Source organism: Bombina bombina, chromosome 6 (genome assembly GCF_027579735.1).
Source record: "Bombina bombina isolate aBomBom1 chromosome 6, aBomBom1.pri, whole genome shotgun sequence".
Classification (NCBI taxonomy): Eukaryota; Metazoa; Chordata; class Amphibia; order Anura; family Bombinatoridae; genus Bombina; species Bombina bombina.
In genome coordinates this window covers 1,073,232,321-1,073,248,448 of record NC_069504.1, presented here as the reverse complement: position 1 = coordinate 1,073,248,448, position 16,128 = coordinate 1,073,232,321, and the positions used below count along the sequence as shown (strand labels likewise).

Here is a 16,128-nt window from a genome sequence, read left to right as displayed (position 1 = left end):
AAAAAATGGGTTTAGTGTCCCTTTAGGTTAGTTTGTTGTATGAACACTCTTGTATTCTAGCTATATCTGCATAAGAAATGGTTGGTCAAAATCCACAAATCTGTCTGAGGAAGGTATAAGTATTACCATGTTACAAAATATGATGTGCTCTCATCTTTAAAAGTACACTTAATTTGTCATTTTGACCCCCAATCCAATCAATCAGAATTTCCTTTCTTATGTGGTATATTTTATTTATTTCTTACTTTCTTTTCAAAGCCATTTGAATTCATTGGAAGATCTGATATTAGAATCTGTAAAACCACTTGGATTAGTAAACAGTGTAACAGCAAAATCTAGTTAAACACACAATAAAGAAATTAAACACTATAAGAAGCAGAACAAAACATACAAAAGCAAACAGTCAGTATAACCTGGCAACTAATAAAGTCTGTATTGATGACAATGACTGTCTAATGTGTGAATGCATTTTTTTTACTTAAAGGGACAGTCTACAATAAAATTATTGTTTAAAAAGATAGACAGCACCTTTACACCCATTCCCCAGCTTTGCACAACCAACATTGATATATTAATATACTTTATAACATTTAAATTTCTGCCTGTTTCTAAGCCACTATAGGCAGCCTCTTAATCACATGCTTTTTTATTTGCTTTTCACAACAGGAGAATGCTAGTTCATGTGGGCCATATAGATAACAATGTGTTCACGCCCAAGGAGTTATTTAAGATTTAGCACAACACAGTACCAAATGCAAGTCAATAGATAATAAATATAAAGTCATGTGATCAGGGGGCTGTCAGAAGATGCTTAGATACAAGGTAATCACAGAGGTAAAAATTGTATTAATATAACTGCTGGTTATGCAAAACTGGGGAATGGGTAATAAAGGGATTATCTATCTTTTAAAACAATAAAAATTCTATTGTAGACTGTCCCTTTACCATTATTATCAATTTAAGACATGTGGGATTAATGTCATATTAGTTTCAGCAATTGTATAATTAAAAAGTTTGTATGTCCAAACTCTTAACTGCAATAATAAGTGAGCATTTTTATAGTCATCCTTATATTTAGCTATAGTTAGACATGAAGTATATAATATCTCTTTGAATATTAATCATATTTGCGGCCTGATTATATCTTAATTTTACCTTAGCTTTCCTCTGCTGGACGGGCCGCCCATCCATCCCCATCACTGCACTTGTTTTTGTTTAATCTGCAGAAAGAGTGAATGGGGGAGACGGTCCAGCAGGGAAAATGGAAGGTAAAATTAAGATATAAAATATACAAATACAAGCAATTTCTTTGACCATTGAAACACATTGAGCAAGATAAGAATAAAAGCTGTTTTGTTCTTTTATAAGAAGAACCTTTCTCGACTTTTACAATACTGCTGAAATTGGATTTTAATCCCAGCGAGTATTCTTCTTTTTATATACATTGGATTTTGCTTCTACATACAGTGGGGCAAAAAAGTATTTAGTCAGCCACCAATTGTGCAAGTTCTCCCACTTAAGAAGATGAGAGAGGACTGTAATTTTCATCATAGATATACCTCAACTATGAGAGACAAAATGTGGAAACAAATCCAGACAATCACATTGTCTGATTAGGAAAGAATTTATTTGCATATTATGGTGGAAAATAAGTATTTGGTCAATATCAAAAGTTCATCTCAATACTTTGCTATATATCCTTTGTTGGCAATGACAGAGGTCAAACGTTTTCTGTAAGTCTTCACAAGGTTGTCACACACTGTTGCTGGTATGTTGGCCCATTCCTGCATGCAGATCTCCTCTAGAGCAGTGATGTTTTGGGGCTGTCGCTGGGCAACACAGACTTTCAACTCCCTCCAAAGGTTTTCTATGGGGTTGAGATCTGGAGACTGGCTAGGCCACTCCAGGACCTTGAAATGCTTCTTACGAAGCCACTCCTTCGTTGCCCGGGCGGTGTGTTTGGGATCATTGTCATGCTGAAAGACCCAGCCACGTTTCATCTTCAATGCCCTTGCTGATGGAAGGAGGTTTGCACTCAAAATCTCACGATACATGGCCCCATTCATTTTTTTCATGTACACGGATCAGTCGTCCTATTCCCTTTGCAGAGAAACAGCCCCAAAGCATGATGTTGCCACCCCCATGCTTCACAGTAGGTATGGTGTTCTTTGGTTGCCACTCAGCATTCTCTCTTCTCCAAACACGACGAGTTGTGTTTCTACCAAACAGTTCTACTTTGGTTTCTTCTGACCATATGACATTCTCCCAGTCCGCTTCTGGATCATCCAAATGCTCTCTAGCATACTTCAGACGGGCCCGGACATGTACTGGCTTAAGCAGGGGGACACGTCTGGCATTGCAGGATCTGAGTCCCTGGTGGCGTAGTGTGTTACTGATGGTAGCCTTTGTTACGTTGGTCCCAGCTCTCCGCAGGTCATTCACTAGGTCCCCCCATGTGGTTCTGGGATGTTTGCTCACCGTTCTTGTGATCATTTTGACCCCACGGGGTGAGATCTTGCGTGGAGCCCCAGATTGAGGGAGATTATCAGTGGTCTTGTATGTCTTCCATTTTCTAATTATTGCTCCCACAGCTGATTTCTTCACACCAAGCTGCTTGCATATTGCAGATTCAGTCTTCCCAGCCTGGTTCAGGTCTACAATTTTGTTTCTGGTGTCCTTCGACAGCTCTTTGGTCTTCACCATAGTGGAGTTTGGAGTGTGACTGTTTGAGATTGTGGACAGGTGCCTTTTATACTGATAACAAGTTCAAACAGGTGCCATTAATACAGGTAATGAGTGGAGGACAGAGGAGCCTCTTAAAGAAGAAGATACAGGTCTGTGAGAGCCAGAAATCTTGCTTGTTTGTAGGTGACCAAATACTTATTTTCCACCATAATATGCAAATAGATTCTTTCTAAATCAGACAATGTGAATGTCTGGATTTGTTTCCACATTTTGTCTCTCATAGTTGAGGTATACCTATGATGAAAATTACAGGCCTCTCTCATCTTCTTAAGTGGGAGAACTTGCACAATTGGTGGCTGACTAAATACTTTTTTGCCCCACTGTACATATGAAGTTTTATTCCTTTTTCTCTTGTAAGATGTATCGAGTCCACGGATTCATCCTTTACTTGTGGGATATTCTCCTTCCCAACAGGAAGTGGCAAAGAGAGCACACAGCAGAGCTGTCCATATAGCTCCCCCTCTAGCTCCACCCCCCAGTCATTCTCTTTGACGGCTCTAAGCAATCGGAAGGGTAAAGTGAATGTGGTGTTAGAATTGTAGTTTTTATTTTCTACAAGCAAGAGGGCAAACGGTTTTTATTGAAAATATCGTTTTTTGAGACACTTTGAAGGATCCTTTGGGTTTCTTTCAGGGGTTATTACCCACATGGCTATTACTAAAACACTTGGGAGTGTTTCTTTAGGCCTCACAAGCACCGGAGTGAGGTGGGAGGGGCCTAATTTTGCTCCTCAGATGCGCAGTTAATTTGACTAGAAGTTCAGGCTGTTTCACATGGAGGGTCCTGCTGCAGTTTGAGGGCCTATAAGAAGCTTTTTCCCCACAAATCTGGGGTTAATCGTTTATATTGCTAGTGGTGCAATCTTACTAATGCTTTAGGTACATACTGTAAACATTTTGAAAAGTTTGCTGCATTTTTTCACTGTTTTGCAAAATTTTGTGTCTTTTTTATCTCTTAATGGCACAGTAACGTTTTTTTTCAAAGTGTGTTTTTACTTGATTAAAGTGATTTCCAAGCCTGTTTGTATTACTACTAGTCTGTTAAACATGTCTGACACCAAGGAAAATCCTTGTTCAATGTGTTTAGAAGCCATGGTGGAACCCCCTCTCAGAATGTGTCCCACTTGTACTGATATGCCTATACACTTTAAAGAACATATTGTTGCACTTAAAAATGTGGCCCAAGATGACTCTCAGACAGAAGGTAACGAGGTTAGCCCGTCAACCTCTCCCCAAGTGTCACAACCAGTTACGCCCGCTCAAGCGACGCCTAGCACCTCTAGTGCGTCTAACTCTTTTACCTTGCAAGACTTGGTGGCAGTTATGGATAATACCCTCTCTGTGTTCTTATCTAAACTGCCCGTGTTACCTGCAACGCGTGATAGCTCGGTTTTTAAGAACAGATAATGAGCATTCTGACGCTTTAGTAGCCGTATCCGATATACCCTTACAACACTCTGAAGTGGGGGCGAGGGATATGCTGTCTGAGGGAGAAATTTCCGATTCAGGAAAGGTTTCTCCTCAGACAGATTCAGATACGTTGGCTTTTAAATTTAAACTAGAACACCTCCGCTTATTGCTCAGGGAGGTATTAGTTACTCTTGATTACTGCGACCCTATGGTGGTTCCAGAGAAATTGTGTAAAATGGACAAGTACCTTGAAGTTCCTGTTTACACTGATGTGTTTCCGGTCCCTAAGAGGATTGCGGATATCGTTACTAGGGAGTGGGATAGACCAGGTATTCCCTTCGTTCCCCCTCCTGTTTTTAAGTAAATGTTCCCCATATCTAACCCCATGCGGGACTCGTGGCAGACGGTCCCTAAGGTGGAGGGGGCTGTTTCTTCACTTGCTCAATGCACAACTATACCAATTGAAGACAGTTGTGCTTTTAAAGACCCTATGGATAAAAAATTAGAGGGTTTACTTAAGAAAATTTTTGTTCAACAAGGTTTTCTTCTCCAACCTATTGCGTGCATTGTTCCTGTAACCACTGCAGCTGCTTTCTGGTTCGAGGCGCTGGAAGATGCGCTCCAGATGGAGACCTCATATGAGGACAATATGGACAGAATTAAGGCTCTTAAGCTGGCTAATTCTTTTATCACAGATGCCGCTTTCCAACTAGCTAAGTTAGTGGCAAAGAATTCAGGTTTCGCCATTTTAGCACGCAGGGCGCTATGGCTAAAGTCCTGGTCAGCAGATGTGTCGTCAAAATCCAAACTATTGAACATCCCTTTCAAAGGAAAGACCCTCTTCGGGCCTGAATTGAAAGAGATTATTTCAGAAATCACTGGGGGAAAAGGCCATGCTCTCCCCCAGGACAAGTCCTTCAAGACAAAGAACAAACAAAATAATTTTCATTCCTTTCGGAATTTCAGGAGCGGTCTCACTTCATCCTCCCCTGCTGCAAAGCAAGAGGATAACGCTGCACAACCCAGGGCACCCTGGAAACCTTACCATGGCTGGAACAAGGGTAAACAGGCCAAGAAGCCTGCAGCTGCCTCCAAGACAGCATGATGGGGTAGCCCCAGATCCGGGACCGGATCTAGTAGGGGGCAGACTCTCTCTCTTCGCTCAGGCCTGGGCAAGAGATGTACACGATCCCTGGGCCTTAGAGATTGTATCCCAGGGATATCTTCTAGAATTCAAGGACTCCCCTCCAAGGGGAAGGTTCCACATTTCTCGTTTGGCTTCAGACCAGACAAAGATAGAGGCGTTATTACGCTGTGTAGAAGACCTACATACAATAGGAGTGATCCACCCAGTTCCAGTTGCGGAACAAGGGCTGGGTTTTTACTCAAACCTGTTTGTGGTTCCAAAGAAAGAAGGAACTTTCAGACCAATCCTGGATCTCAAAATTCTAAACAAATTCCTCAGAGTCCCATCATTCAAGATGGAGACCATTCGGACAATCTTACCAATGATCCAGGAGGGTCAATATATGACCACCGTGGATTTAAAGTATGCAAATCTGCACATTCCTATCCACAAAGATCATCACCAGTTTCTCAGGTTCGCCTTTCTGGACAAGCATTACCAGTTTGTGGCTCTTCCTTTTGGGTTGGCCACTGCTCCCAGAATTTTCACAAAGGTGCTAGGGTCCCTCCTGGCGGTTCTAAGACCGTGGGGCATAGCAGTGGCTCCTTATCTAGACGACATCTTAATTCAGGCGTTGACTTTCCAAAGAGCCAAGTCTCACACGGAAATCGCATTGGCATTTCTGAGGTCTCACGGGTGGAAGGTGAACATCAAAAAGAGTTCTCTCTCACCCCTCACAAGAGTTTCCTTCCTAGGAACTCTGATAGACTCGGTAGATATGAAAATATTTCTGACGGAGGTCAGAAAGTTAAAACTCTTAACCACTTGCCGAGTCCTTCATTCCATTCCTCGGCCATCTGTAGCTCAGTGCATGGAGACAATCGGACTAATGGTAGCGGCAATGGACATAGTCCCTTTTGCACGGATACACCTCAGACCACTGCAACTACGCATGCTCAAACAGTGGAATGGGGATTATGCAGAGTTGTCTCCTCAAATACAGCTGGACCAGGGGACCAGAGATTCTCTTCTATGGTGGTTGTTTCAGGATCACTTGTCTCAGGGAATGTGTTTCCGCAGACCAGAGTGGATCATCGTAACGACCGACGCCAGCCTGTTGGGCTGGGGTGCAGTCTGGGACTCCCTGAAAGCCTAGGGCTTATGGTCTCAGGAAGAAGCTCTTCTCCCGATAAACATTCTGGAACTGAGGGCGATATTCAACGCACTTCAGGCGCTAGCTGCTTCCAAATTCATCAGATTTCAGTCGGACAACATCACGACTGTAGCTTACGTCAATCATCAAGGGGGAACAAGGAGTTCCCTAGCAATGACGGAGGTAACCAAAATAATCAGGTGGGCGGAGGATCACTCCTGTCATCTCTCAGCAATTCACATCCCAGGAGTAGACAACTGGGAGGCGGATTTTCTAAGTCGTCAGACTTTTCACCCGGGGGAGTGGGAACTCCACCCGGAGGTATTTGCCCTTCTGACTCAGCTATGGGGCACTCCAGAATTGGATCTGATGGCGTCCCGTCACACCAAACTTCCTCTTTACGGGGCCAGGTCCCAGGATCCCCAGGCGGTGCTGATAGATGCTCTAGCAGCGCCTTGGTCCTTCAATCTGGCCTATGTTTTTCCACCGTTTCCTCTCCTCCCTCGTCTGGTTGCCAGAATCAAGCAGGAGAGGGCTTCGGTGGTTCTGATAGCGCCTGCGTGGCCACGCAGGACCTGGTATGCAGACCTAGTGGACATGTCATCTGTCCCACCATGGACGCTACCAGTGAGGCAGGACCTTCTAATACAAGGTCCTTTCAAGCATCCAAATCTAATTTCTCTGCGTCTGACTGCTTGGAGATTGAACGCCTAATTTTATCAAAGCGTGGTTTCTCTGAGTCGGTTATTGATACCCTGATTCAGGCTAGAAAGCCTGTCACCAGGAAAATCTACCATAAGATTTGGCGAAAATATCTTTTTTGGTGTGAATCCAAAGGTTACTCATGGAGTAAGATTAGGATTCCCAGGATATTGTCTTTTATCCAAGAAGGATTGGAGAAAGGATTATCAGCTAGTTCCTTAAAAGGACAGATATCTGCTTTATCTATTCTTTTCCACAAACGTCTGGCAGAGGTACCGGACGTTCAAACATTTAGTCAGGCTTTAGTCAGAATCAAGCCTGTTTATAGACCTGTGGCTCCGCCATGGAGTCTGAATTTAGTTCTTTCAGTTCTGCAAGGGGTTTCGTTTGAACCTTTACATTCCATAGATATTAAGCTTTTATCTTGGAAAGTTTTGTTTTTGATAGCTATCTCTTCTGCTCGAAGAGTATCAGAGTTATCTGCTTTACAGTGTGATTCACCTTACCTGGTTTTCCTTGCAGATAAGGTAGTTTTGCGTACCAAACCCGGTTTTCTTCCTAAGGTTGTGTCTAATAAGAATATTAACCAGGAAATTGTTGTTCCTTCTCTGTGTCCTAATCCTTCTTCGAAGAAGGAACGTCTGTTACACAATCTTGATGTGGTTCGTGCTTTAAAGTTCTATTTACAAGCAACCAAGGATTTCAGACAAACAACTTCATTGTTTGATATCTATTCTGGTAAGAGGAGAGGTCAGAAGGCGACTGCTACCTCTCTTTCCTTTTGGCTGAAAAGCATCATCCGTTTGGCCTATGAGACTGCTGGCCAGCAGCCTCCCGAAACAATTACTGCTCATTCTACCAGAGCAGTGGCTTCCACATGGGCTTTTAAAAATGAGGCTTCTGTTGAACAGATTTGTAAGGCAGCGACTTGGTCTTAGCTGCATACTTTTTCCAAATTTTACAACTTCGATACTTTTGCTTCTTCGGAGGCTATTTTTGGGAGAAAGGTTTTACAAGCAGTGGTGCCTTCCGTTTAAGGTACCTGTCTTGTTCCCTCCCTTCATCCGTGTCCTAAAGCTTAGGTATTGGTATCCCACAAGTAAAGGATGAATCCGTGGACTCGATACATCTTACAAGAGAAAACAGAATTTATGCTTACCTGATAAATTACTTTCTCTTGTGATGTATCGAGTCCACGGCCCGCCCTGGCTATTAAGTCAGGTAGTGTTTTTGTTTAAACTACAGTCACCACTGCACCCTATGGTTTCTCCTTTTTCTTCCTAACCTTCGGTCAAATGACTGGGGGGTGGAGCTAGAGGGGGAGCTATATGGACAGCTCTGCTGTGTGCTCTCTTTGCCACTTCCTGTTGGGAAGGAGAATATCCCACAAGTAAAGGATGAATCCGTGGACTCGATACATCACAAGAGAAAGTAATTTATCAGGTAAGCATAAATTCTGTTTTTTTTTTTTTAAATATTTCCTTTTTATTGTTAAAGGTCATAGTATATGGGTAGGGGCATAGAAAAAACAACTGTATAATTTAAGGCATATATAAATAATAAAAGAGAGAGAAATAACATTCAAAATTTGAGTACAATACATATAATTTTACATATTTAACTTTTCTCTCTTTGACACAAGTCATTAATACAATCTTAACCTGCGTCAGCATTAATCGTGCGACTAAATCACTTTATATATTAAGCAATATAACAAGGCAAATTTATAATTACAAGTACCATTAATAACATTCAGCCTTATTCTTTCACAGATTCGACCTTTAGTTTATTTGAAGAAGTAAAACCACCAAAAAAATCATTTATCAGATTCCTAACTTGAGGGGTTTGGGAGTTTTATTCCTAGTGTTACCAAGAGTCTATTCTGCGGTTGTGCAGAGGTACTTAACTGAGCCAAAAAGATACACCTGGACCTGTGCCCCCTATACCGACACAAATAAATTAAGATATATTCATGTCAACATGAGAGACTTTTAAAATTAAAGGGACATAATATAGATATGTTGTGCAGCATAACTGTAAAACATTTTTCTGTTTCAAGCCTTGATTCAGATCATGGGGGACTGCCTACGCTGCTAGGCACACTCCCAGGCCGATTCTTGGCTGCTTTAAAGGGGGAAGCTGCAGGACACCATGTAAGGTAGGAGGTTCCATACCGTCCTAATGGCATTAACGATCAGTGCTGTTAGGACGGCATGGAACATCCTAACGTTGTGAAGGGGTTAAACTGAGGAGGGCAATAATGTGGCTATGCCTGCACATACCAGATGCATGCTTCCTTGCAAGTCCTAGGACTAACGTCTTGATTGGCTGATTAAAGTCCCCTTACATTGGGATGTGTCTACTAAGAAAATGTTGAGGTAAAACATCTTCCTTTTTTACATAGAGATGTTCAGGTGATATTTTCTTGTCATATCTATGCTGTATCTCTTTCCAGTGCTTCAATATTTGAGTATCATGTCCCTTTAAAAAAAAAAAAAAATCTGTGCCACTCGGAACAGATAGAAAGAAATTCATTTTCAATTGACTTTATTTACAAATTTGTCTGTCTGTGTGTTTGTCTAAGGCTTCAGTTATTTTACATTCGCTGTGAGATATTAAATGCATTTTGGGGTGATGGCTGCACAATTTCAAATGCTGCTTTCAATCAAACAAAAACAATATGTTGTTTTATTTTTAAAGTAAATAACCTATATGTAAAATATTTTTATTGCTTCCTCCATATTTAGAACTAATCTAAAACTCATTCTGATTCTGCTTTCAGGACAACAGGTGCTGGGCCTGGTAGAGAATCAAAGTGACTGGTACCTAGGAAATTTGTGGAAAAATCATCGACCTTGGCCAGCCCTCGGGAGAGGCTACAATACAGGTAAGACAATTAATATTGTATAATAGCCAAGATTGGTCAAGTTAGTAAGGCCTTTAGTAGGTGTGAAATTTCTCCAATGCCTATTTACTAAACAACATGTGATCACTGTTAGCGAATAGGTAATAAAGAATAATATAGGCAATAGGACCATGTTTAAAGGGACAGTCTAGTCAAAATTAAACTTTTATGAACTTTAGATAGGGCATGCAATTTTTTTTTTTTAAATCATCTTTATTAATTCCAACAGGTTTGTACATTTTCATGTGATTTAAAAAAAAAAGAATAAACATCAATAGGCGGTCCACAAATTATTATGAATGGAATTCCATTCTGTCATTCCTTAATGGTTATAATTTCCATGTTAGAATATGCTTTTATCCCCGTTTTTCCCCTACCCCTCCCCTCCCCCCTAGAAGGATCATAAACAGCAAGAACAAGTGACCAGGAATAGAACCAAGAACAATCCTTCCCTCTCCCCCCTCCCCTTTCTCCTTTAAACAAATATCGTCAATACATGGAAATTGGAGTATGTCACTTATATTATGGAAACCACGGTCAAATCCTAAATTATCCCTAAATTGCTGTAATATCAACCTATTCAAGGTTGGTCTTGCGAGGGTAAAGAAAAAGAGAAAAAAAAATATATATATATATATAATATGTTTATATAAAGGGGAAAAGGGATTCTCCCGCACCATGCCAAAGAGAGAGGGAGAGAAATTAGAATATACCTCACTTTTACCATATTCCCAAAAGTACCATTTCTGAATTTTGAAAAGGAAATATTATTTGATCAATTTCTGGCGGTGTAAGTGATTTGATAAATGGTGCCCACTTTTTAAAGAAAGATTGGATATCAGGTTCCTTATCAATGTTGGTGTCTCGCTGCTCTATAATACATTGCTTTTTAAGAAAGTTTTTGATCTCTGGTACTGTTGGTAAATTTCTTGACTTCCGCTTCTTAAAGATTAAGTACCTAACTGCTAAGATAATTGAGGTAATTAACTTTCCATTGGGCATATGTTCTTCTGGATTGTTTAAACAGAATATAACCTGAATCAGTGAGAGACCCAGAGGGGAAATTCTGAGTGACGTTTTTACCCAGAATTCAACTTTGAACCAGCACTGTCTGATCAATGGACAGTCCCAGATCATGTGTCTCAGATCTGCAGCCTCCATGGAGCATTTAGGACATTTATCAAAATTTGGGTTCTTAAACTTAAATGCTCTCTCAGGGGTATAATAGTATCTGTGTATAAGTTTTAGATGAGCCTCTCTCCAAGTAGCTGAGATTGTAGCCTGAGATATCCTACAAATTGAGGTTTTTATAAATTGGCTGTCAATGTGGTCCTGTTGCAGGACTAGATTCCAGTCCTGGGTTAGTTTTCCAAGAAGATGTTCCCCTTTGCCTTCCCCCAGTAGATGGTAACATGGGGTGATCGACATTAACCCATTCCTTTACGAGAGTCAGCCAGCCCTCCAAACTACCTAAGTCCCAACGCCAGTTAACTGACCTCATAATATCTGTAATATAGTGCCTTGCCTGTAGATACGCGAAAAAATCCTTGTTTGAGAGGTTATAGTTATTTTTAAGTTCATCAAATGCTTTAATACACTTTCTCTCTTGATCCACAAATTGTATAAGTCTGTTTAATCCTAATGTGTGCCAGTGTTTAAACACCGCTGAATCTAGGCCTGCCTGAAATTTAGGGTTGCCTATTAAGGGTAAATGTTGAGATATCTGACAGTTTAAATCCATAAGCTTTCCTATTCTCCTCCAGGCCCTCAAGGGGTTTGAGAACATTTTAAGTACTCTGATATTAACTGGCCACTCTTTAGGTTCACAGTGTAATAGAGCTATAGGTGTGTATGGATAACAGATTTTCTCTTCAAGTTTATTGTTCAAAACATAATCTTTAGAGAAGATCCAATCAGCCGCAATTCGCGCTAGGAAAGCCAGATTATATAGCCTTATATCTGGCAATGTGAAGCCTCCATAGGCTTTAGGAGATGACAATTTGATCAGTGAGATTCTGGGTCTGGCTTTTTGCCAGATGAACCTTCTGAGTAAGCTATTTATTGCTTGTATGTCCCTTTCTAGAAGCATTATCGCCGTGTTCTGTAAAACATATAGCAGCTTAGGAAAGAGAACCATCTTGAAAAGTGCTATCCGTCCAGAAATAGAGAGTGGTAAACTCTCCCAGTTTCTGAGCTTTTCTCTGAATGTTGATATAATTGGTAAAATATTAATCTTATATAGGTCTTTAGGATCACTCGGGATGTTGATGCCCAGATATTTAAATGAGTCTTTAACTAGTCGAAAGGGGATATTGCTAGGAGAGGAGTTGTTTTTCCTAAGCCAAAGTAGTTCTGACTTTGTAGTATTTACTTTATAGCCCGAAAAGGACCCAAATTGGTCAATAATTTGTAGTAGTTTAGGAAGATTCTTTTTACTATTTGATAAATATATAAGGATATCATCTGCATACAGGGCTAGCTTTATTTCGTAGTTCTCTATTTTAATGCCTTCTAGTTGTTGCCTAATCGCAGTTGCCAAAGGTTCAATGCAGAGGTTGAAGAGAAGAGGGGAGAGGGGGCAGCCCTGGCGGGTCCCCCTGCCTAGTACAATTTGGGAAGACAGTAAGGGCATGCAATTTTAAACAACTTTCCAATTTACATTTATCATCAAATTTGATTTCTTCTCTTGATTTTCTTTGTTGAAAGCTAAACCTTGGTAGGCTCATATGCTAATTTCTAAGCCCTTGAAAGCTGCCTCTTTCAGGGCATTTGGTCAGTCTTCCTCAGCTAGACAATGCTAGTTCATGTTTGCCATATAGATAACATTGTGCTCACTGTGAAGTTATTTATGAGTCAGCACTGATTAGCTAAAATGCAAGTCTGTCAAAAGAGCTGAAATAAGGGGGCAGTCTGCAGAGGCTTAGATACAAGGTAATCACAGAGGTAAAAAATATATTAATGTAACAGTGCTGGTTAAGCAAAACTGGGGAATAGGTCATAATGGAAGTATCTATTTTTTGAAACAATAACAATTCTGGAGTTGTCCCTTTTAAGTCAAAAGCAAATTTCAAGATTCCAATAGTGCATGCAATTAAAAAAAAAACAACAAAAAACATATATAAGTCTTTGATTCACTGATGGCTGTCACATGATACAGGGGACAGTAAAATAATGGGCATTTGACAATTAGAGTTAGTGCTAATGTATTTTCTTTTGTATTATGTATGTGTTTATCGTGTAATTTTACTGTATTTATTCTTCATTTAAGATAGCTGGGCTGAATATTATGACCAGATAACATTTCTTAATAACTCTGTTAACATATAAGTGCATTAACACATTTATAAATATGTTTTATAGGACACAGATGGTAATGGTTATTGCTTTATAAGTTGTTTTTTTTAATAATATCTGCTATATAAATTGTGATTAATTAAGAGCAATAGGGAATAAGTGTTTTGTAATACAAATTAAAACTATTTAGATCCTTGATAAAACATCACATAATAAATGTGATAAACTGAAGCATAAAATTGTTAATATACATTATAGAAACTATCAAGGTAGTGATTCCAGACATCAGGGGGAAATTCTGCATGGCATAGAAATATTTACTATAAGGATGTAGTGTTTTTTACTTTTAAAGTTTAAGGCAACAGATTTCTAGCGTTAACCTTGCTCTCATATTATTGTTCTATAGTCTCCTGGGACAATAGCTTTAACCTTGCTCTCATAGTATTGCTCTATAGTCTCCTGAAACAATAAACACCCAGTAATTACAATACATTTTTGTAGCCTTACAATAAATCATTATGCCACCACTCTCACTTACATTATTTGAAGGAGCTAGTCTGGAGTAGATAAGCTCCTATTATTTTGTTAGGATATTGCAAATCAATGTAGGTTTTGCAAGCCTATACTGTACCTCTGCTGAAGCCAGTTAGAGCCAGAAATGTAGCAGGGTTAGGCTTGTTAAAGGGACATGAAACACAGTTTTTTCTTTTAGGATTCAGAAAAAATAAACAATTTTAAACAACTTTCCAATTTGCTTCTTTTATCAAATCTGCTTTATTCCCTTGATATCCTTTGCGGAAGGAGCAGGAATGCACTTCTAGGAACTAGCTGAATGCATCTAGACAGCCAATTACAAGAGACAAATATGTGCAGGCACCAATTACCAGCTATCTGCAACTTGTGTAGGATATGTACATATTCTTTTTTGGAAATGGATACCAAGAAAACAAAGTACATTTGAAAACAGAAGTTATTTTTAAAGTGTCTTAAAATAACATGCTCTGATTTTGACTTTCCTATCCCTTTAAGGCAGCAGTGTGCATTTACAGTTATATTGCAAAAATGTGCAGCGATATTATTTTGTTTGTATTCTATTGTGACATAAAACAAATCCTTACTTCTCTTCAGATGGTGTTGTGTATATGGGATGCACCCACTTTAGTGACTCTGTTTTTTTTCTTCTTCATTTGTTAGTGTAATCTTCTTGTGCACATACGGAATTTAAAGGGTCATGAAACCCAAAACCTTTCAACTTTCAGATAGAAAATACAATTTTTAAACAACTTTCCAGTTTACTTCTATTATTTAAATTGCTTAATTATCTTGTATCCTTTGTTTAAAAAGCAGCAATACACAACTGGGAGCTAGCTGAACACATTGTGCGAGTTAATAAGATGAGGCATATATGTGCAGCCACTAATCAGCAGCTCCTGAGCCTACCTAGGTATAGCTTTCAACAAAGGATATCAAAGAGGACAAAACAAATTAGATAATAGAAGTAAATTGGAAAATTGTTTAAAATCACATCCTCTATCTGAACCATGAACGAATAAATAAAAAAACAAAAACTGGGTGTCATGTCCCTTTAAGGAAAGTGTATATAAAGTCCATTCAATGATCTTGTGCAGAGTAAAAACTCTCATGTAAGACACCTCTTTTTTACTTGATGACATAGCTACTGTATGTTTTATTCAGGCAATGATACGGAGTCATACAATAGAAATGTAACTGACCATGAAATACTAACGTAAAGCATATGCATGTGACCCTCTAATGGAAATGACATCACAAGTCTGCAATGTCAACCGGCCTTGTAATAATGGAGTAAGATACAGATGTGGTGTTAGGAAAATATGCAGCTGCCTGTAGGTTCCTTTAACGGTGTGGCCTTTTGCTGGATAGACAAGGAAAACACTAGGGGGGCCGATTTAACAATGTGCGTGTGATAAAGATCGTATCAGATTGGGTGATTGCTATCCGCCACCTCAGAGGTGGCAGATGAGTTAATGGGCAGCGGTCTTAAGGCAAGCCTGAAGGCTTGCGTGGAAACAGCTGCATTCACAGCTTAATAATTGGCCCCTATGGCCTTTTTTTATTATTTTTTTTATTTTAAAGTAGTTTTTATTGAGGTGTTTAGACAAACACTGCAAATAAACAAAAAGGTATCAATATTCAGTACACAAGTTCTTTTTACAGACTTGCCAAATGACAAAATATAATACCAGGGAAGTACAAATGACTCAAAATAACATATCCTGAAGACAAACTAAAACATTAGTACTTCAAAATGCAATGTTTTAAACACACACAAGAAAATTAGCACACAATACAACACCTTGTTTTTTCTGTTAATTATAAAAATATATATCTGCGACACAAATTGAATTCTGGTCACATTAAGCCAACTCAGAAGGAGATATAAAATTAAATTGCACAGGTCACTTTTGGACCCCTGTAAATATTACTATACAACATATATTCTGAGCAAAGTAATAGAAGAGATCGCTATTGAACCCTTGTAAGAGTATAATAGACAAACATAACGTCTGTGGGTCAATAGGATAAACTAATGGAATGAAAAACACTTTTGAACCTTCTCTTATCACCCTAACTCAGGCTATTAGGAGGTAAATATGGCGCCTATAAAGTACTCTATTTAAAGCTGTGTAAGTGCAGCACATTAGGATTACAAACCTCCAATTTGTTTATCAATTAATATCACCCAGCAGCATTAATGGCTACTCGTGGACCTTCTAGTCACAATAAAATAATACAGGGAAATACAGTTTTATCT

At 39.4% G+C, this 16,128-nt stretch overlaps 1 protein-coding gene across 3 annotated transcripts in view; it reads left to right on the top strand.

Moving 5' to 3' along the window:
• The window catches only part of LARGE1 (LARGE xylosyl- and glucuronyltransferase 1), a 1,302,608-nt gene that overhangs the window by 971,084 nt on the left and 315,396 nt on the right, over positions 1 to 16,128 (top strand). For all 3 annotated transcript variants that reach the window (XM_053718971.1, XM_053718973.1, XM_053718970.1), the window contains one exon: positions 9,918 to 10,022. In XM_053718971.1, the coding sequence (XP_053574946.1) occupies positions 9,918 to 10,022 (105 nt within the window). The remainder of the gene's footprint in view (positions 1 to 9,917; positions 10,023 to 16,128) is intronic.